The sequence below is a fragment of the Ciconia boyciana genome, chromosome 2, assembly GCF_034638445.1.
Source record: "Ciconia boyciana chromosome 2, ASM3463844v1, whole genome shotgun sequence".
NCBI classification, from domain to species: Eukaryota; Metazoa; Chordata; class Aves; order Ciconiiformes; family Ciconiidae; genus Ciconia; species Ciconia boyciana.
Window position 1 is genome coordinate 157,330,661 of NC_132935.1, and position 19,225 is coordinate 157,349,885.

The 19,225-nt window shown below is 39.1% G+C and overlaps 1 protein-coding gene across 5 annotated transcripts in view; it reads left to right on the plus strand.

Moving 5' to 3' along the window:
* Positions 1-19,225, plus strand: part of DIP2C (disco interacting protein 2 homolog C) — a 329,167-nt gene that overhangs the window by 291,775 nt on the left and 18,167 nt on the right. For 3 of the 5 annotated variants that reach the window (XM_072854678.1, XM_072854677.1, XM_072854680.1), the window contains 2 exons: positions 5,382-5,411; positions 7,112-7,173. In XM_072854678.1, the coding sequence (XP_072710779.1) occupies positions 5,382-5,411; positions 7,112-7,173 (92 nt within the window). The remainder of the gene's footprint in view (positions 1-5,381; positions 5,412-7,111; positions 7,174-19,225) is intronic. The other 2 variants (XM_072854679.1, XM_072854681.1) reach the window with 1 other exon arrangement.

Below are 19,225 nucleotides of genomic sequence, written 5' to 3' on the forward strand. Positions count from 1 at the left end.
AGATGAGCCAGTTACTTGATAACAATGGTTTTTTTATTTGCTCCTGTATCTTTAGCCATTTTGAAGTGCCCATGGGGTGTCTTTTACAGATGAGGGGAAGGAGGGAAGTGATGGCACACCTTCATGGCCGACTGCTGACTTTCCTGACAGATCAGGATGGGGCCCATCAGCTCCCCCCTGCAGCTGTAGTTGAGCTACTTCTGAAAAATAACTGAACTTCTCTGGCTTCTGGTCCATGAAGGGACCAGACATGAAGGATGCTGTAGATAACAAGGACAGATTAGCTGCGGAAGTTTGCTTGCTACTAATGAAAATCTCCATTTCAGGCTTGCAGTGATCTCTGGACTGTTCGTGGTGGCTGTTTCACGAGAGAAGTCATTTGTTCAGGATGAATAATAAAACCAGGGAATGACATTAAGCAGCAGTAAGCCAGGTTCAATGCCCAAGCATGCCACGCTGGAAGTAATATTGTACTGGGTCTGCCTGGGATGGAGTTAACGATTTTCATAGCAGCCCATATGGAGATGTGTTTTGGGTTTGTGATTGAAGCAGTGTTGATAGCACACCAGTGGTTTAGGTATTGCTGAACAGTGCTGCACAGCATCAAGGCTTTCTTGGTTTCTCACTCTGCCCACCACACCACCACCCCACTGCCCCAAGTGAGTAGACTGGGGGAGAGCAAGGGGCTGGGAGGGGACACAGCCGGGACAGCTGATCCCAGCTGACCTGGGATATCCCATACCATATAATATCATGCTCAGCATTAAAAAAGGGGGGGAGGGGGTGTCTTCCAAAGTAGCCATTGCTCAGAGGCTGTCTGAGCATCATTCTGCTTGTGGGAGGTGGTGAGTGATTTCTTTTGCATCACTTGGGGTTTTTTTCTCTTTCCTTCACTTATTAAACTGTCTTCATTTCAACCCACTGTTTTTCTCACTTTTCCCTTTCCTATTGTCTCCCCTGTCCCACCGGGAGGGGAGTGAGCAAGTGGCTGTGTGGGTGCTTAGCTGCTGTCTGGGTCAACCCACTACAAACGTGCAGGAAGGCTGAATACACTCAGAGAAACTGGAAGTCCTAATCAGCGTGGAGTTAGGCTGGATTTTTGCTTGACTATGTATATCTGCCTTTTGATTGTGTTAACTCCTTAGCTGAAGTTTGCTTCTTAGATGGTTCTTTACGGAAATTCTTGAAATAATTGAATCCACTTTTACAGTTACTGAATCAAACTGTAAAAGTGGCTAACTCTCTAAAGGAATATTATTATGATACTGACTATGAATTTAAGAACAGCACAGAATGAGAGCCTTGAGTGAGGTGATTAACAGCCTGGCTGGTCATATAGCTTAGTGTCAGGCTTCATTGAGCTCTACTAAGATGTTGCATCTCAGTTCATAGGACAAACTAAAAGCCATACACTGTCTAGTGTGGAAGGCAGAAAAGCTATTTCAGAACAGGCTATATTTAGTAATGTTACCATTCCAAATGGAAAGGTTTTTGAAGCATTTAAGCCAAGGGTAGTTTGGCAAGTTTTAAAGGGGTTTGAAAAATTACTAAAGATGTTACTTACAAGCATCACCACAAAACATGTCATTTTGATAGAGAATATAAAGATACAGGATTGCATCCTTTGAAGCATCTGGTAGTAGACACTGCCAAAGATTGGGTACTGAATTAGGCTGAATGCTCTTTCCAAACTGACTGAAAGTTTATGGCTAGTGATATTCTGGAATAGCTTGTGGGCTATTCTGTTTTCTGGGCTGAGGAACAGAATGAATTTTAATCCTTGGTCAACAATGTTCCTGAAATTAGCATTGTTTCTAATATGTTCCAGAAATGGGTCATGATTTCTGGGTTCTTCACACTGCATAAAAATACTTCTAAAGATGTTTGAGTCAATAGCATCTGCCTTTGCTTTTTTTCTTCCAAGTTGTGTCATCCATGAGATCAGCATGTGGTTCCTGGAACAACATCTTCCACAGTGATAACTGTGATCCAGCCTATTCTATGGTCTTTCTAAAATATTTATCTGCTAATCACCTTTCTAAACATATCTCAATATTCAGCTACTGACCCTTACCAGCAAAAGCCTATCCAGGCTTTCTTCTCTGTGGGCTGCCTCTAACGCAGATTGGATGTGATCTTTGATACCTTCTTCACTTCATTTCCAATTTTTTGGACAAATTTAAGACTCAAGTGTTTCAAGGGGAAGGTATCCTGATTTTTCCAGAAAGCTTTTACTGTTGTTGCCCCCTCCAAAAAGAAGAGGGGGGGGGGGTGTATGTACATGTACGTGTGTGTCTGTGTATGTATGTATAAAAAATTCATAGCAGAATTTGACCTTTTATTAAAGATTACTTTAAAAAGGAAATCATTGTGGTAATCCCTTTGGTTCAAAAGAGCCTTAGTCTACCAAATGAATCTTAATTTCAGGATTAGGATCACTAACAGACTAATGCATTGTCATTTGTATTCATTTCCTCTCAAATTTAGAGCAAATTTACTGTGTTTCTTTTGATGTAATCATTTTGGACTAGATTTTTAGAGGTATGCTTTTGAAAATAAATAATTCACTCCATCTTTAGGCACTTAAATACCATTAATATCTGACCTTTTATGGCTGTATAGGCATAGGTAATGGTCCAGGGATTTCTGAGATTAAAAGATTGCATCCAGCATATTTTAATTCTCATTAACTAGAATCTAAGCATTCTCAAGAGAGAGAGAAAAATAGATATGAAAAGTAGCCTGTTTATTACAACAGCACAGATGGTTCTCTAGGATTTTAGCTAATTTCCATTTAAACACTTGAAATAAATATTTTCATTTTATTCAACCTGCTACTCAGTTTCAGTTGAGGAAAAACTTCTAGAAGTTGTTCATTTTCCTTAGTTAACCCTGAAAATGTACTAACAAATCTGCCCAAGCTAGTGCAGAAGAGCAGGATTCCTATTGCTTCTTTTACAACACCTTTAAGTTAGACGGCAAGGTTAAGCGAGTTATACAATATCCATCTGTAGTCAGTAGAACCAAAGAAATACTTCCAGAGAGAGCTTCATTCAGCCTATCAGGTGCCCATCTTGGAATGGGATTCATCACCACCAGGAGATACTTCCTATCTTATACTACACACTTTCTTCTTTGATGGCTGAAGTTATGTGAAATGAATCCTTCCTTCACTAGCAAAGGGAACTTTGTTAGTAAGTTTAGGGCTTAAAGCTAATGTTTCTTTTTACTTAGTGATAGATCACACTTTTTGAGGATCTTCCATATCAAAAGTAATAAGGGATAGCTCTGCGAAGAGTGCAACAGGAGACCATGCACTTTATTAGAGGTATGATTCACACTTAGCAATGTAGTACAGCTCTGGGTGAGTTCCCTCAGATTCTGTGTTTTCCCACCTTTACTATGAGTCATGCCATGAAGTTCTTTTCACAGCTCCGGCTGCTGTGCTTGCGTACGTGAGATTGTTAAGTGTACATCAAAAATTCTATTTCTGAGCATCACTGGAGCAGAAGTAGACTCAGAGTAAACATTGAGGCCACATCCTTAGATAGCAAAACAAAACAAAACCCAAAACAACAGTTATTTTTAAATTCTTAAGACTTCTGATTGCCTGGTTCCTGGTTTTTAACTGGGGAGGGAAGCAGGGAAGTGCGTGCAGCTTGGCCTTTGACTTCAGTGGAAATTAGGTACAGGCTGAGTGCTGGCACATGGTCATCCCCACTGCTGAGTTGTTGGGGTAGTCCTCCATGCAGTTTTGACCTGCAATGTTTTCCCTGGCATGTTGCAGAGGTTTGCACAGACCCGAGATGGTTCACTGGTGGCAGCCTATGCATGGGCAGGAGGTTTATTTAGTACAAGGGATGTGACTTACAAAGTATCCATTTTCAGACAGAAAATTATGTTTGGCCCATTTTATTTCCTTGAACACTACCTAGGATGTCCTTAGTAAGTACCAGATACAACAGAAGTCATGTTGTTTTTTTCCTGTTACCAGCATTACAGATGTTCTCTATCTCTGTTTTGCAAAATAAATGTGCACAGACAAATTGAGTCAGTCACTCTGGTCTTGGCTAAGACTTCGCTTCTTTTGAAACATTTTCAGAGTATCATCTCACCTGCAGCTGGCCACAGAAGGATGATGCTGAGACTTCAACTGCTGTTTCTCAAGCCCTTCTTTAGTTAAAAGCCATATGAGACTCTGGTACTCTCAAAGTCCTCTCAGGACCTGCAGTATAGTCACGAACAATGAATTATATAACTGATGGATTTCAGCATTCTCCTGCTTTCTTGCAGTTACACTGCAGTGTTCAACCTGGATTATTAGTAATATTTCTATTTTGGGACAGGAATGTAATAAGCAGATCCATCCTATTTTTTTAAATGCTTCATCTTCCCCCGCATCCAAAATAAACCTATTTTAAGATGCTGCTGTGGCAGCTTCCTGTAGTCTTTAACTTTGCTGGAATTCAGAAGTTTGATGAGAGGGATGTGGGATACCAGTGGTCTCAGAGCTCTTTATTATCACAAGTTAGGGCAAGTCCCACTGCAGCCATCTGGTGTTAGATGCTCCACGTGACAGTAGCGGCTTAGGACCAGTCACCACTGTGTTTTGTCTCTTTGCTATGTTACCAATTGTGGTGGTGAACGGATGGATTTTTGTCGGCTTTTAATTTTACTGTTCCTTATACTTATTACACTGTTTATCATAGCAAATAGACTAAGAATTAAGGATTTTTGAACTATGAAGTTACTCCATTTAGTTACGGTCTTTTATTAATTAGGTTGTGCGTGAAGCCTTGGTTTTATTTCACTTTAGGAGCAGGTTAATCTGTATGAAACAAGGTGTAAGTATCTTTCTCCGTTGTATACTATTTTTTTTTTCCAAAAAGAGAGCTTACTTTTGATTTCCAGAGGACATCACTTACAAACTTCTTTTAGTAGTGAAATGGCAGACCTGGAATCCCTGTCTCAATGGATGTGCATAAAAATAGCAGGGCCATAATGTTTACTGACTTCTTCACCAAAAACAACAAAAAAAATCAGTATGCTAGACACGTTTTCCACTAACAACGTTGTCTGTAGTGTCCTAAAACCATTTAAGTCTGTTTGTCCAAGGTTAGCAGTCTACAGCTGTCTCTTCTGTTGCTCTACTAAAATGTTGACACCTCATTTTTTACTTTTTTTAACCTTTAATGGTATAATGGTTAATTTGTAAGATTCCTGTATTTGACATTGTTTTTCTTTTTATTTTACTCCCTGCTTTTTGCATTCTCCTCTTTTTTTTTTCTCCCACCCTTCATTCCCATTTTTTTATTATTATTTTCGTCTTGTGTTACCTTCTTTCCTTCTCTCCCTTATCCCTGCTATTCCTGCTGCTATAGCCTCACAGGCTGGGGAAGCTGGCCGAGCAGGTAGGGGATTTTCATGTTCCCTCAATACCCACCTATCAGCTTCCAACAGTGGGACAGACTAGAAATTGAGTTTGGAGATTTGGGGATTTTCAGATCCTTCTATGAAATTATAAGCAACTCCAGTATAGCTTTATCTGGATGCAGGTTTCATCAATTATTAGCTGTCTGTTGTAACTATTTCATTCACACTGAAAATAACAAATACCATAGTGATTGTCTTTGATTTTCAAACTTGACTGTTTCCATTATTTTATAAGTCAATTCAGGTTTAGTTGTATTTTTAAAGATAACCAATTTTTCCTTGGTTTTGGTTTTTTGTTAACATTGCATATATTTCAAATAAGTTCTCCACTCAGCACTAGTCTGTTACACTGCTGAGTTTACTAGTAGACTGAAAATAGTGTCGTTAATAGCTAGAGAGGATATTGTATCTTGTATTGTGTATAACAAGCTAAAGAGGCTAACATGCATGTGCAGCTCTATTACTCTTTTTCTCCTCTGGTGGTGGGTCACTGTCAGTATCTGTACAGTAAGTATCAATTGGTAGTGGTAACTCTTTCCCCCTTTAGATACAAAAATTATCGATTTGTGCAACTCCATCACAATTTTTAGTGCTCCACAAATTGTGGAACTACAATTTTGCAGAAATGGAAAATCTGGCCCTAGGCATTCCTAGCGTCATGAACTATACTCTATAATATATCCCAGACAGGACAGAAATCATTGGGAGTTGATGCTGTCTGCTGTTTTAAGTAGTAAACATCTAAATAGCTCATAAAGGAGTTCCTGCACCTCTAGATTGCCAGGGATAGGTGAATTTATCTGCTGGGAAAAGAAATTTCCAAGTTTTCCAAGGTTTCAGTGTTCCAAAATGAAGTTGTGCTTTTCTTTTAGCTTTCTGCTTAGCAGTGATGTGAGGTATGCAGCAGAGAAAAGAGCCCTAGACTACAGCATTGGCAATTCACATGATGTTCAGTGGTGATAAGTTTGAAGTTTCAGATAAGGAAAGATCATAGCAGGTTACAAAACTGCAGCAAAGCTGTGGGTGGAAGGGCCTAAAAGACTGTATCATCTCTGTATGAAAGGAAACTAAAATTAGTCTACTGCTTTTCAAGTAACTAAATATTGTGACATAAAGCAAGGATTTAAATTATGCAGTGGAAGACTGAAAAGAAACAGAATAATTGCTTACAGACCTTCAATCCACATTGGTTCATGTCATGCGTGCTACCTTTACTATCTTTAGCTTCAAGTATATTCTCTGTTGCATGTGTGGAAGACTCTCAGTAAACCATGCTTCACATTCCTGACCATGTGCTTCTGCCATTAAACTGTGTCTCCTCAGCAATTTCCACGTTCCTTTATATGGCAAAATGTGTTTAACATTTTTTGTATGTATCCACGTGCTGATTACTTGGCCTTTTGTAGCAAATAAAACCTATGTTGTCGTGTTTGGTTAAGTAGTATGGCCGCTTGATGTTTTTCCGAACCCCAAGGTAACAAGTACCTGACGGTAGGTATGTTTTCCAGTGCTCTTTCTGATTCTGTAAAGCTGAGCTTTGTTTGATGAATAGCTTAAATATAACTTGTCATTTGATTAGCATAATTAGCAGTAAAATGAATGTTTGGTTATTTGGGGGGTAAAACTCTTTTCTCCTCCCAGCCTTCAGGTTCTGATTAGCTGATGTTGTTGTTTACAGGGAACATCTGGACCAGATCCCACCACAGTGTATGTTGATATGAGGGCACTGAGGCATGACAGGTCGGAACCACCTTTTTCTTTTTCTCTACACACAATTAACAGAATTTCTAGAAAGAGAGCTACTTCAGCACGCCTCCCAGTCCCTGAAAACCGTTGTTATCCTCATAAATAATTTGTGCTAATTCCTACCAGTGAGCAGACACAGCCATTTTTATTAGTTGATTAATTAATTTTACCGTGGATAAAACTGAAGCATCTGACATAGCCATTGCGAAGACTAACAAAATTCCCTGCTTTTGGCGCGTTCAGGGTTTCGTGGCACTTGTTTCAGGTGGTGCAGCCTAGCCGGTCCCTAAGAAATGGAGTCCCGTTGGGCCTCTTAGCTTCATGGAGGTGTTTCTCCTGGGTTGGCAACTGTTAGCCAGTGGGGAGACCATGGGGGATTTTGCTGTAATTCTTAATGCTGCAGGACTATGAGGGAATGGATTATTGACTTTAGCCATTGTGAGCAACCACATTCTGTAACTGTGGGAATTTTCTACTTCTGTCTGTAATGTTAGATACAAAAAGCAAGAACTAAAATTTACCACTAGTGGTATTAAGGAGATGTCTGAAATCTTCTAGTTGGAGGGAAACTCGTAATTTTATGTGTAATTTTAGAAAATAGACATGCACATATATTTCAGTTTTCCAATACTCTGATCAAAAGGCTAGCAGGTAGTCTCTTTACAAAATTTTAACAAAACAAAAAGTTTTCTATTAACTCTGGAAAAGATGAACATTTAATTGACAGTGTGTACACCAGCCCTGGTACCTTAAAAAGTCATTATCCAAATAGGGCTTCTTTTTCCTTTTTTTTTGTTCTTTTTCTTTCATCCTTCTTAAAAGCTTGACAGAGAATTTGTTCCCTTTAGGTGAATACCAACTTTGGCTGTATCAAAGTGACCGGCTCAGCTTGCAGGGTGCAGACCTCAGGGCACTGCAGGCCCAAATTACCCTCTGGATAGTTAAGTCAGATACACATATAGATATTTTTTTGTAGCAGATGGAGTTTGGCAGGTGGAAGAAAGGAACTGCAATATACTTGACTCTCTCACCATTTCTTTATTCCTTTTGCACACAATGTTAGCAACAATAATGCTTATGTTTGATCCATCCCTTGGGATACTACTGTCTGCATAACCCAGCCATAGAAAACTTGGTCTTCCTGGCCCAGCAGCTGCAGTACTGTGTAGACACAGTCCGTGCTCATACTCAACCCAGAAAAAAAAAGGCCTTTTTTGTAAAAAGGTGTTATCGTTATGTGAGCCTACCATCTCTGCATTGCACTTTTGAAAGGAGATTTACTTGAGAAGTTGAATGATATATGTTGCAAAAAAGAAATGAGAAGTGGAGCATTTCTTTACCTAAGAGCAGAGCAACACTGTGACCAGGACAGATCTCATCCAGCCTAAAGTAGTCTCCTGGGCTCCTTCTGCGGTCACTGGAAAGGCACACACACCACCAGTGTATCACAGGTATCTCAGACACGCACCAGCATGGAATGAATTCACCTTTAAGGTACCTTTCTTTCTGTATTGATGAGGAAGGAAGCTTACCTGACTAACTTTGGAAATCAAATATTTGGGTTTTAACAGACAGTAAGCTGAGACTTATTTACACATAGTGTTTGCTCTAATCTCAGCACTCTGAAATGGTTGAAGTTAAGTTGAACACAATGTGGATAGGTACGTGTAAGCATCATTCAAATGCAGGAGAAGGAGCTAATGAGTCATTAAAAATAAAGTTGTAGCTATAGAGGGGAAAGAAAAAATGTAGATTAATTCCTTATTTGGAATTATTTTTTCTGAGAGGAGAAAGAAATTTATTGAATATTCATTGGAAGGGAAGTATATAGAAACAAATATATATAGAAAGAGAACATAACATTCACAGTTAGTTAATAAAAATTATAAACAATAAAAATAAATCTGTGTATATTTATATAAAGGAAATAAGATCTACTGTGCATAAAAGCTGCTTAAACCATGGGTATACTATTTCCCTGCCATAGCATGTGATTGAGAAGTACACATCATTATCGAGATCAGACTTTACAGTGTATTAATTTATATTTAGTGACTAGTTCTACAGAACATGAAAGATGATCTTTAGAGTTGGCTTCTCGGATTGTGGTAATGTAGATTTTAATTTGATGGATTAGAGCTGTGCCTCATTCACTCAGTCCTGTGGAATTTAGAATTAGTTTCATGGGTCATGAATTAGGGGAGAAAACAACTTTTTCTGACACAGTCTCTTCACACTTGCTGTTTCTAACCATTTCAGTGGAACTGAATGTCACTATTGCTTAACAGTAACTGAAAGATTGCTGTACATAGCTGTGAGACTGTATAGTAACAACCCACCAAGTCTTTGCAGGTCAGCCAGTCCCCCAACAATATGAAAAATTTACAGCGTACACTTAATGTGAGAAAATTTTTTTCATATTTTATATTTTAGAAGATATTTTCCAGAATTTGAAAAGGACCGAACATCATCATTTTTTTTTTTTCTTGGCATGATAACACTTTCTAGTTGCTGCAAAAGGCAGCTGTAGTTCATCTCTTTGAGATTATTCAAATCCTGTTCACATCATAAAATTAATAATCAGTTTGAATACAACTATTTCAAGCTCATCCGGTAATTATGTGTTTGCACACTTCACAGCTTATGAAAATGTCGTTGTTTGATAGGAGTTTAGATCAAAATACCTGTGCTATGTACAATTTCAGTAGAGATCTACGGGTGGTCGGTCAACCAAACTAGACATTTCCTCCCAGCTCTCACTGGATTTGGACGGTTTGCTTCTTAGGTCAGGTTGGATGTTCTCAAACACCTTTTTGTGTGTGCCTCTGTGTGGTTTTGAGCCACCAGCCCACTGGTTTAGCTGCTGGGACTCTGCAACTCTGGCCATAGTTGCCAGCTGAGGGACATGGATGGGACTGGGCTCACCTGGAGGTTCAGGACACTTGTGCCAAGGGGTGCAACCACTCAGTCAGTGGCTGGCATCAGTTATGATGCTGGAAAAGGCTTGATTGCCTAGCTGTGAGCATCTAAGTGCAGGTTTAGATGCTACAGCTACGCCAGCGGGGTCTCCCATAGAGCTCGTGTTGTATTTGCTAGCACTAATGAGATGTCCCAGGCACCCTGTGCTGTCTCAAATGGCATTAGACACCTCTTTTTGGAAACCGAGTAACACCCTAATAGCAAGAGTGTACAGCTCTGGCTTGCTCTTGGTGACAATACATCAGTATTGTTGTACTCGGCATCTCATTGATTTTCTAAAAATCAGAGTGTCCTCAGGATGGCCAAGAAAGAGTGAGCAAAGACAGGCAAGTCCCACCTGGGCTGTTTAATCAAAAAACAGGAGAAGACTCCTGAGTTAGCACCAAGTGGCTGATATGCCCCTGCACTGCAGTGCAATGCAGTTTAGAGAGGCTAACTCGGATCCAAAAGGCAAAATAGGTGGATTAATGCTTCACCGCGCATGAGCTGGCCTCGCGGCAGGCTGGGCCGGCACGGCACGGCTGGTCCCAGTTGCTGACTCACTGTGCAACTCAGGTCATGTAAGCGTGCCTGCGTGCATCTGCAGGGAGGGCAGGTGCAACAAAACTCCAGGCGTGAGCACCCTGTCGGGTCGTTGGCTGCATTTCTCTGCCGCTGCCTCTGGGAAAACAACTTTATCCACCCCCAAAAAAAGGAAAAGAAATAGAATAAATATATTCATATTCTTGTCCCGCTGCCTAAACTGCTGGTTTTCAGGTCACTCCATCGTCATTTTAGTCCAGTCACGTTCTCCTCAGAAAGCTTTTCAGGTGGTTAAGCACAAGATACCTAAATATGCTAAAAGCTGAGAAGTGCTTGGAAGAAAAAAAGAGAGAGAGAGACCCTTTTCTCATCACACCAAAACACCATATACTTGAAAGATGTAGGCTTTTATAACACTTACATGCTTTTGTAGCAGTAAAGATGTACATTTAAAGCCCAAGCATCCCTTTTATCCAGGATGTTCTAAAACAAAATGTACATGTGTTGATAAAATTAAAAATGTCCAACAAAAAATCCATCTCTGATATTAGCATAAAAATTTCACAGCCTCCTTATCCTTAACAGCAGGTTAGTTCTTGGTAGAAAAATTATTTATTGGCAAAACGAACCAGTTCATCAGACTGAGAATAGACCTCGTGTATTCCAAAATAGATCTTCCTTTCACATAGACAGGTCAAAAATATCTTTTAAGTGTTCTTCAGCAGGTCAGGCCGGATGTTCAAATGTTTCAGTATATTTGCAAATATTCTAAAACATTTTTTTTTTTAGAATCATTCAAAACTGTTTTCAAAATGTTACTGTTTTAACCTGCTAGTTTAAATGTTGAAATTACCTTAAATTTGAAACTGAGCTGGTATTAATAAGAAATAAAATATCACGAAAAATGTTGAAATACTTTGCTTTGAATTTTTGCTCAAATTTTTAACATAGGAATTTTTTTTCTGCGTTTCTGTATCTTTCATATTTAAAATGTTGTATAGAGGTTTTCCTCAGAAGTTTTAATTAGTGAGCTGAAGAATCCATCGTGATGGCTGAGGGAGATCATTGATGTCCTAAAGTTGAAACTTCCCGCAAATCCTGTAAAGATAAACATCCTGTTGCATCCTGATATTATCTTCTATAGCAAAAACCTTATCCCTAAAGAAAAAAAGATTATGAAAATCGCTGTCCTGCCCTAAGTGGGGCAAGGAAAGATCTACTTTGATATTGGAGTTTATTTTAAAAGGACAAAAAAGTAAAAGGAAACAAATTCAGTGCAACCTATGTCTACCTCCAAAAGCAGGTAAAAATGTCACTAGTCTTCTTGTTCAGTAGCAGGTAGTGACAACTTATGAGCTCTGATGGAGTGGAGACTGGACTTCTAGGGGGAGAGAGCCACTGATCAAGTCACATATGTATTGATGAAGATTTTGATACCATTTTGCATGCATTTGTAATAGACAGTTTCCCCCTATTTTGACTACAAATTGTATTTAAGCTGATTATTGAACTACATCCACATTTTGTACCAAACTGGGCAAGAATGGAGACTTTCAACCAGTGTTAGTAAACGCTGTTCTCAATTTTATTTGATACCATCTCTAGTTTCATATATGCAGGCATCCTTACCCCTCATATCCTTCTGATCCTGTCTTTAAATTCCAGTATTCCCTTTGGTGAAATAATAGGTGCATTAAATAATCATTTAAATTACTCAATTTCATCTAGTTAAGTCTGTATTTTTTTCAGTAGGGTTAGAAAAATGGAGAATTTAATTTATTAAACCCTTTTGTGGTTTACTAGATTTCCTCTTGAGCTACGTGTAATGGTGAGCTGCTTGTTTCTTGGTCACAGACATAGTGAGGCAGCTGGCACCAAAGAGGGAACCAAATCCAGATGTAGGATATTGCCAAATAGACTAGAAGCACCAAGATGTATTTGGGTTCAAGTTATTAATTTTTCAGTCTGGCTATCATTCAATGTGTGGTTTGCGGTATGCATAGTCTCTCATTGAAATACTCCCACTCCATCATGAGAACAATTATTTTAATCTGATTACCCTTTGTATTTATTAAACAAGCAGTTTGTGGAGCTGTACAAATAGGTGTCTTCTCTTCTTATGTGGTCACTAGCATCTTCTTGGAGTGATGCAAATTAGTGTTTCTCTTAAAAAGAAGTGACCCTTGTATATACTTATGTCATTAGCAGACTTGATTTCTTAGGAAGTCATTTGTATGTTGTGCTAAATCTTATTTTTCATTTTGGACTTTGGGGGTATTCGGAGATCTCTGAACTCCCATCAGACTTGCTCAGATGTTGTCTCCTTGACAAAAGTGATTTCAGAGGATGGAAATTCTGAATCTCATTCCCCAAGAAAAGAAGGGAACACATAGCGTTTCAACAATACGTGGAAACAGTTACTTAGGATTTATTTTTATATAGATTGCTTATACACTGAGCCCAGTCTCAAATGCAGGCTCTGTCAAAAGGAATCAGTTAAGGCTTTGGCTTCATTTTAATATATTCCAGCGTTTCAGACTTCATGCAGGAAAAGAAAAATAGCCTTTTATTTTGTCTGTCAATTGTTTATCTTTCTCCGCCATATTTTACTGAAACTTTCATGTTGTGTATACATTATTTTGGGTAATACCAAGCAACAAAGCCACAGGAGCTTTTTTTCTGATTCTCAAACACTTCTACTCCATCTGCCTTGAAAAATACTCTTATTATAGGGTTACCAGACAAAATAACTACTTACCGAAATTATTATCTAAGCTATAGCCGCAGCAGTGCTCTGTAGCACAGTCACGGCATGGAGGATAACCTTTTTATAGTCATGTAGTAGGGAAAAGAGACTGGGGGGGAGATATGTCAGAAGGAGACATGCTAATGGCAAGTGACAGTAAAATAGTTACCTTTTGTGAAACTTTAATTGATTAGTCATACTTGAAAGCCATTTGCCAATGGTAGCAAAAGAGAAGCTTTGAAGAGCGCTCCCTGATGTGCTGGGGAGGAGTGCTTTTTCCAGCTCTTGTAACAGGTTACAGTGTACAGAGCACAGTCACAGGTTACAGAAAATCCCAGTCCTCAATTATTGACTCTGTGTGTAGTCCAAAGGGGTAGTTAAAATCTGTTATTGCCCCCTTTGACACCCAGCCACCTTCTCCCTTGCAGTGAGATTCAGTAGGTAAAGTGTGTAGAGTATTTTGAGGTTTGAAGTGCTATATACCTGGTGAACTGTTCAAATCATAGCCCTCACAAGTCATTGGCCTCAGAAAGCCACCACTGCTTTGTAGGCAATAAGCTCGTTTACAAATTGAGTTGACAAGTACTACCTCCAGCAGTGCCATTCCGGTCCTCCCAAGCTTCGAGGATCTTCTCATACGGGTGGCTCCAATTCCAAGTTTCACACATCACCCATGCTTTTTTTTTTTTTTAGATTGTGTGTTGCTTTAGCTGTTTGGGTTTTTTTCTGTTATCACAGAAACAGGTTTTTCATGGAAAAATGAAAAGACTTTCACTCCTGTGAAGTCAGTAGAAGAGGTAACTCAGTTGAGAGGAGGAGGGGTTGAGGTCTTTAAAATAAAACCTAAGTCTCAAAGTTTTAAGTGTGATAAGTAATGATGCAGTTTGCTTTTGAGGTGTCTTTGTAGAAATGTCTGGCTTTTAGGCATTTTGCCCATTAACTTGCAGAATCTCATTAGTGAGTTTAAGCTGTCTGTCATGGTACTGGCAAAACCCTCCTTGTTCTTCACGTTTTTGCTCAGGACAAGGTACAGCCTTGGCCTTTTAGCGGCATTGTGTTTTGTTTCTGCCATGCAAACACTGCTGTCTCAAAAATCCCCTTGTCACTGTTTCTGATCTATGGGAAAAAAATCTCCCAGAAAGAAAAGTTGATTTGGGCTGATAAGCATCATATCAACACTTCCAATTCTGACTTAGAGGAGAAGTCCCGGTCTGTCTAGAGTGGAGGAAAGGTTCTCTCTTGCTGTTCCTGCCTGCGTCGGGGGACGAACCAAGAGACTTGTTCAACTTCTATGCACTGGATAGTCAGTGATTAGGAATAAAGCTGATGACCTGGGAAACTGAAGAGGAGGAAATATCGTCTAAGGGATTGCACTGCTTACGTATGAGGATCCAGAGCTGTAACAAAATTTGTAAATGTACCTATTTTAAGAGCTTTGAAAGATGCTTCATGTTTCCAGGCATAAAGCAACTTCTGTTGCAGGGCAGGACAAGAATCCAATAACTTTCAGCTGGGAAGTCACCCCCTCTTGTCCCAATCAGTCTGAGCTGTGAGACTAAACTAGGGGGATGGGAGCCCTACAAAGCAATTTCTGTGCTTTCTAAGGCAAGATTACTAGCTCTTGAAGTATTTCCTCCCTTGAAACAAGTCTATTTTGTCCTTGATAAAGTCATCTTTAAGGGATCAGAATAGTATGATTTTAGTGGAACAGGACAATAAGAGTTGGCTCTAAATGTGGTTTTTGAAAGAGGATGTGGTTTAGCATACTTTAACTACAAATCAAGAAATTCCAGTTATATTTCCCTGGAGGGCTTAGGGGAAAGAGAATACTGTCATGTGTACCAAGTAAGACGAAGACAAAGGGAAAACAAAAAGCCGTAGCTTTCCAGGAAAGTAGGTGTACTGCAGTTGTACATTTGTGTAATTGTTTGCAAGTGCCATTTGCATGTGATTCTTCAAACATGAGTAAAAGAACTAGATGGAAAATGGTTCCATTTTTGTTTGTTTTTACAAACCAATTTTGAATTTCCCAATAATATTCGAGCTTATTAAAATACACCAGCATTTTTATTCCCGAAGAATGTCTGATGCTGTTAAAAAAAGAAGGGATTTCCCATGTCAGAGTATACTGAGCTTCTTTGGTGTTACAGGTCCTTCTCTTTCAATCAGGCTCCTTACAGAAGCTGGGAATTGATAAAGCAAGCTGGCTGCTCACATTTCTGAGGAAGATTTATTAAAAAGTCTTCCTTTTTTTCCCTCCAAGCCATACTTCTTTCTTTCTTTCTTTCTCAGAGTTTGCCATGAGTCTAACCATACAGTTACAGGACTGTCTTAAAAAAATGGAATTTTCATTCTTCCATTTTCTTTACAGGTAAAATGTGTTATGTATTTGGTTTTTACAGATAGTGTATTCTGAAGCATAATTTGCTTTGTTTCTCTCATTTTGGTATATACTACTAATGGAGTACTAAAGAGTGATTCTTTAAAAATGCCAGGAGTGATCAACTTAGAGTACATTTACTGTTTCAGTAGTGGAGGAAAAAGTGCTGCTTTCCCATCCTGCTACCTTAGAGTGCATTTCACAATAGACACATCTGCTTTGGAAGGAAAAATACTTAATGAATACATATAAAATAATTTAGCGAGCCTTTGTAGCTTCTACAGATCTAGCCACAGACTGGGGTGTGCTATAAGAGATGGAGCTTCCGAAGTGCTTTCCATCCCTCTTTCCTTTCCCCTCTTCTCTTGCCAGCCTTTGCGGGAGGACAGGGCCTTTGCTGTCCCACACGCTGACAGGTTTTTGTGACAAATAATTCAGCGGAGGGTGCTGTACTGGCAGTTACCCCTGAGAAATGGGCTCCATCACCTTTGGGACCCACTCCAGCTTTGCTAACCTCTAGCACTCGTTTGGCTCCTGTCATCAGTGGACTCTCTGGCTGTAGGAATACTTGAATGGTTAGGGTTGGGAAGGAGAGCTCTGAAAAACAGTAAAAGCATCCAGTATTTATATAAGGATCCGACACTAACTTGGTTAGAGATGTAATATCCTCTTAAATGGCTCTCTTCAATAGCTCTTAACATGTTGCTTCAAGGCTCGCATATCCTTCTTAATATTGTGTATACTAGAAGTGTCTGTTTGCAGAAGATGAGCTTACTTATGTGAAGAGTCTTGTGAAGCTCAGCCAGGGTTCCCAATAAGTTTCCTGTGGAAAGGACAGTCCCTTTTCAGTGCCTTCAGGTGTACAAGGGACTGCTGCTCGTGGCACCACTGACCTTTTCTTCAGAGTGGTAATCTGCAGTTTTAATTCAACTGAAAAAATAGCTCCATGTGTTGAAGTTTTCCATGCACAGGAAATGTCTCTGGTGGTTCTGAAGGAGAGGGAACTTTCTGCAAGTTCTTCCCCAAAAATGCAGGGTGAGTCAGCTGTGGTGTGAATTTTGAAGGCTGTAGAAAGATAAGGGGGCAGGTGAAGGAGAATGACTTGATTTCAGAAATTCCACCTTTGATTACATTCTGTGAATGTAGAATATGAATATTGCATCAGAGAAGCTAAAATTATTTCCATAATTTGTTAACAACAAATAAGCTAATTCGATTAGATGAGGATGTTTTCAGATCCAAAGTCTGTTACAATGAAAGTTTTCCCTATGTGTGGAGTCTCTTTTTCTCAGTTAGAACTGGGAAGATAAAGGGTTACGAAATAGAAAAAGCATATTGCATTAAACAGACTCATCGGATCACAGTTGTGATTATGAAAAGTGCTGTAAGAGCAAGTAGTGATAAACAGCATGTCCTTGGAGGTTTGTAATCTAAATAAAAAGATAACGATGAGAGCAGCATTATGCCTGTTTTTGCAAATATGAACCTGAGGCACAGAGAAAGGTGATGCTGTGCCTGATGGGGCACAGTAGGTGTGAGGTAGGGCCAGGAGGGAGATCAAATTCTCCAGAGTCCCGGTCCACTGCATTCACTTGAAATAGTTGTGTATTGTGCTTTACACAATGTGCAAAGTTAATTTAAACAAATTTAATGTAGTTCATGGATAATGAAAGATGGACATTTTAAAGTACTCCAAGGTTGAAAACAGACATAAACATGGCTTAGTTTTTTTACATATTCCCGTAGTCTTATATGAGAAAATTGCTATTACTTTTTTAATCTCTGAAGCTTTGAATATTCCTTTCCTGAACCAGAGTTCCTGCCTCATTTTGATCCCTTTGCAACTTTCCAAACTGTCTTAAATCCTTGTGTAACCTCTTCTGCTTCTTTGTTCAGCCATCTGAAGGATTGGAAGCTGTTTGCTTTTGACCTCAGGGAATCTGGGACGTGAAGTGTATTTTAGGTTTATGGTGAAGAAGAGTCTTTACATTAAAGAAAGTGATTTAGTGCTAATTCTTTAACTGAACTTGTTGATTATCGAATTAACAGGATTAAAATATGTCCTAGACATACAGAAGATTTAATGGTTGTTCATTTTGTTGGCTAAAGTTTGCTTCAATCCAAACCTCCCTTTTTCAGTCTTAGTTGTATTTATCCATTATCTGAATTTGTCATGTGATGGGAGGAAAACTGCTCTGAGGAAACCAGGATGATGCAGAGAAACTCTTCTTCATTATCTAGATTTTGCCTTCAGCCTAAATGTTCAGCTATGCCATTTTCCTGCTTTTCTGATCTGGCTATTTGAACTGGCTATGTCATTTTGGAAGGCAGAGCTTATGTTCTTTGATCTGTATGTCCATTTTTGGTAGAATGAGCTCATTGACTTGTAAATTCTGGAATAGTTTATGTAGAAATATTTTATTATTTGAGTAAAGAGAAGATGCACTGAAAGTCTTGAGTGTCAAAGAGCCCTGACCCCAGTCCAGGATCCCACTGTTACCTACAGTGCCCATCTTGCCTTTAACTATAGAAAATCAGAACAGCCCTTTCCCACCGTCAGTCTTACCCAGGCACCATCTCAACATTAGACAGCGATATATATCTGAAAGGTATTGATGATGGCAATAGTTCATGGCAATAGTTCCTAGCCATTTGAGTCAGAACTGGGAAATCACTGTGCTGTGGATATAGCTACACGAAAGCATATGTGCTCTCTGGCATTAAATGCCTTACAATTAGGTTTTGGTTAAAATTTCTAATGAATTAGGTGGTTGGCTTTTTTCACCAGAAAAGACCGTTGTGTTGAAATCAGGAGAGTCAGTTTTGACAGTTCTTTTTCAGCTTAAGGAAAAAGATAGAATTCTCAAAGTGATCAAAACACCCTACTTTAACTTTTGAATTTTTGCTCATGATGGTGGTTAAAGCATTTTCAGTTTGGAGAATTAATTAACTTACATTTCAAAACAAAACAAAAAAACCTGAAACACTAAACATAAATAACCTCTTTTTCTGACCTGCAAGATTTTTTTGTCAGATTCCGTTTACAGCTTCTGTCCATATTTCATTTTTTGTTCCAGTTTAATAGACAAGAATTTTCCAAACATCAATTTCTTGCAGGATAAGAAAATATCTACTTTTTCCCCACAAGCTCAACTTCTAATGTAAGAAGTAAATCAGCAGGAAAACTTAAGAAATAGGGCTGGAATGAAGCCAAAGAGACCACTGGCTGTTTCTTTCTGCCACAGAAAGGCTATGGGCAAGGAGGGGACTTATATACAGTGTATTTTCGATATATTAATTTATATGTGCATCACATCCTATCTGGTTTCCTCTAGGTTTTGTTGCTGAGTTCAAGAGTTTGTTCAAGAGTGGCAGCATCCCAAAACAGCTGCTGAAAGAAATTCATGTGAAAAATAGCT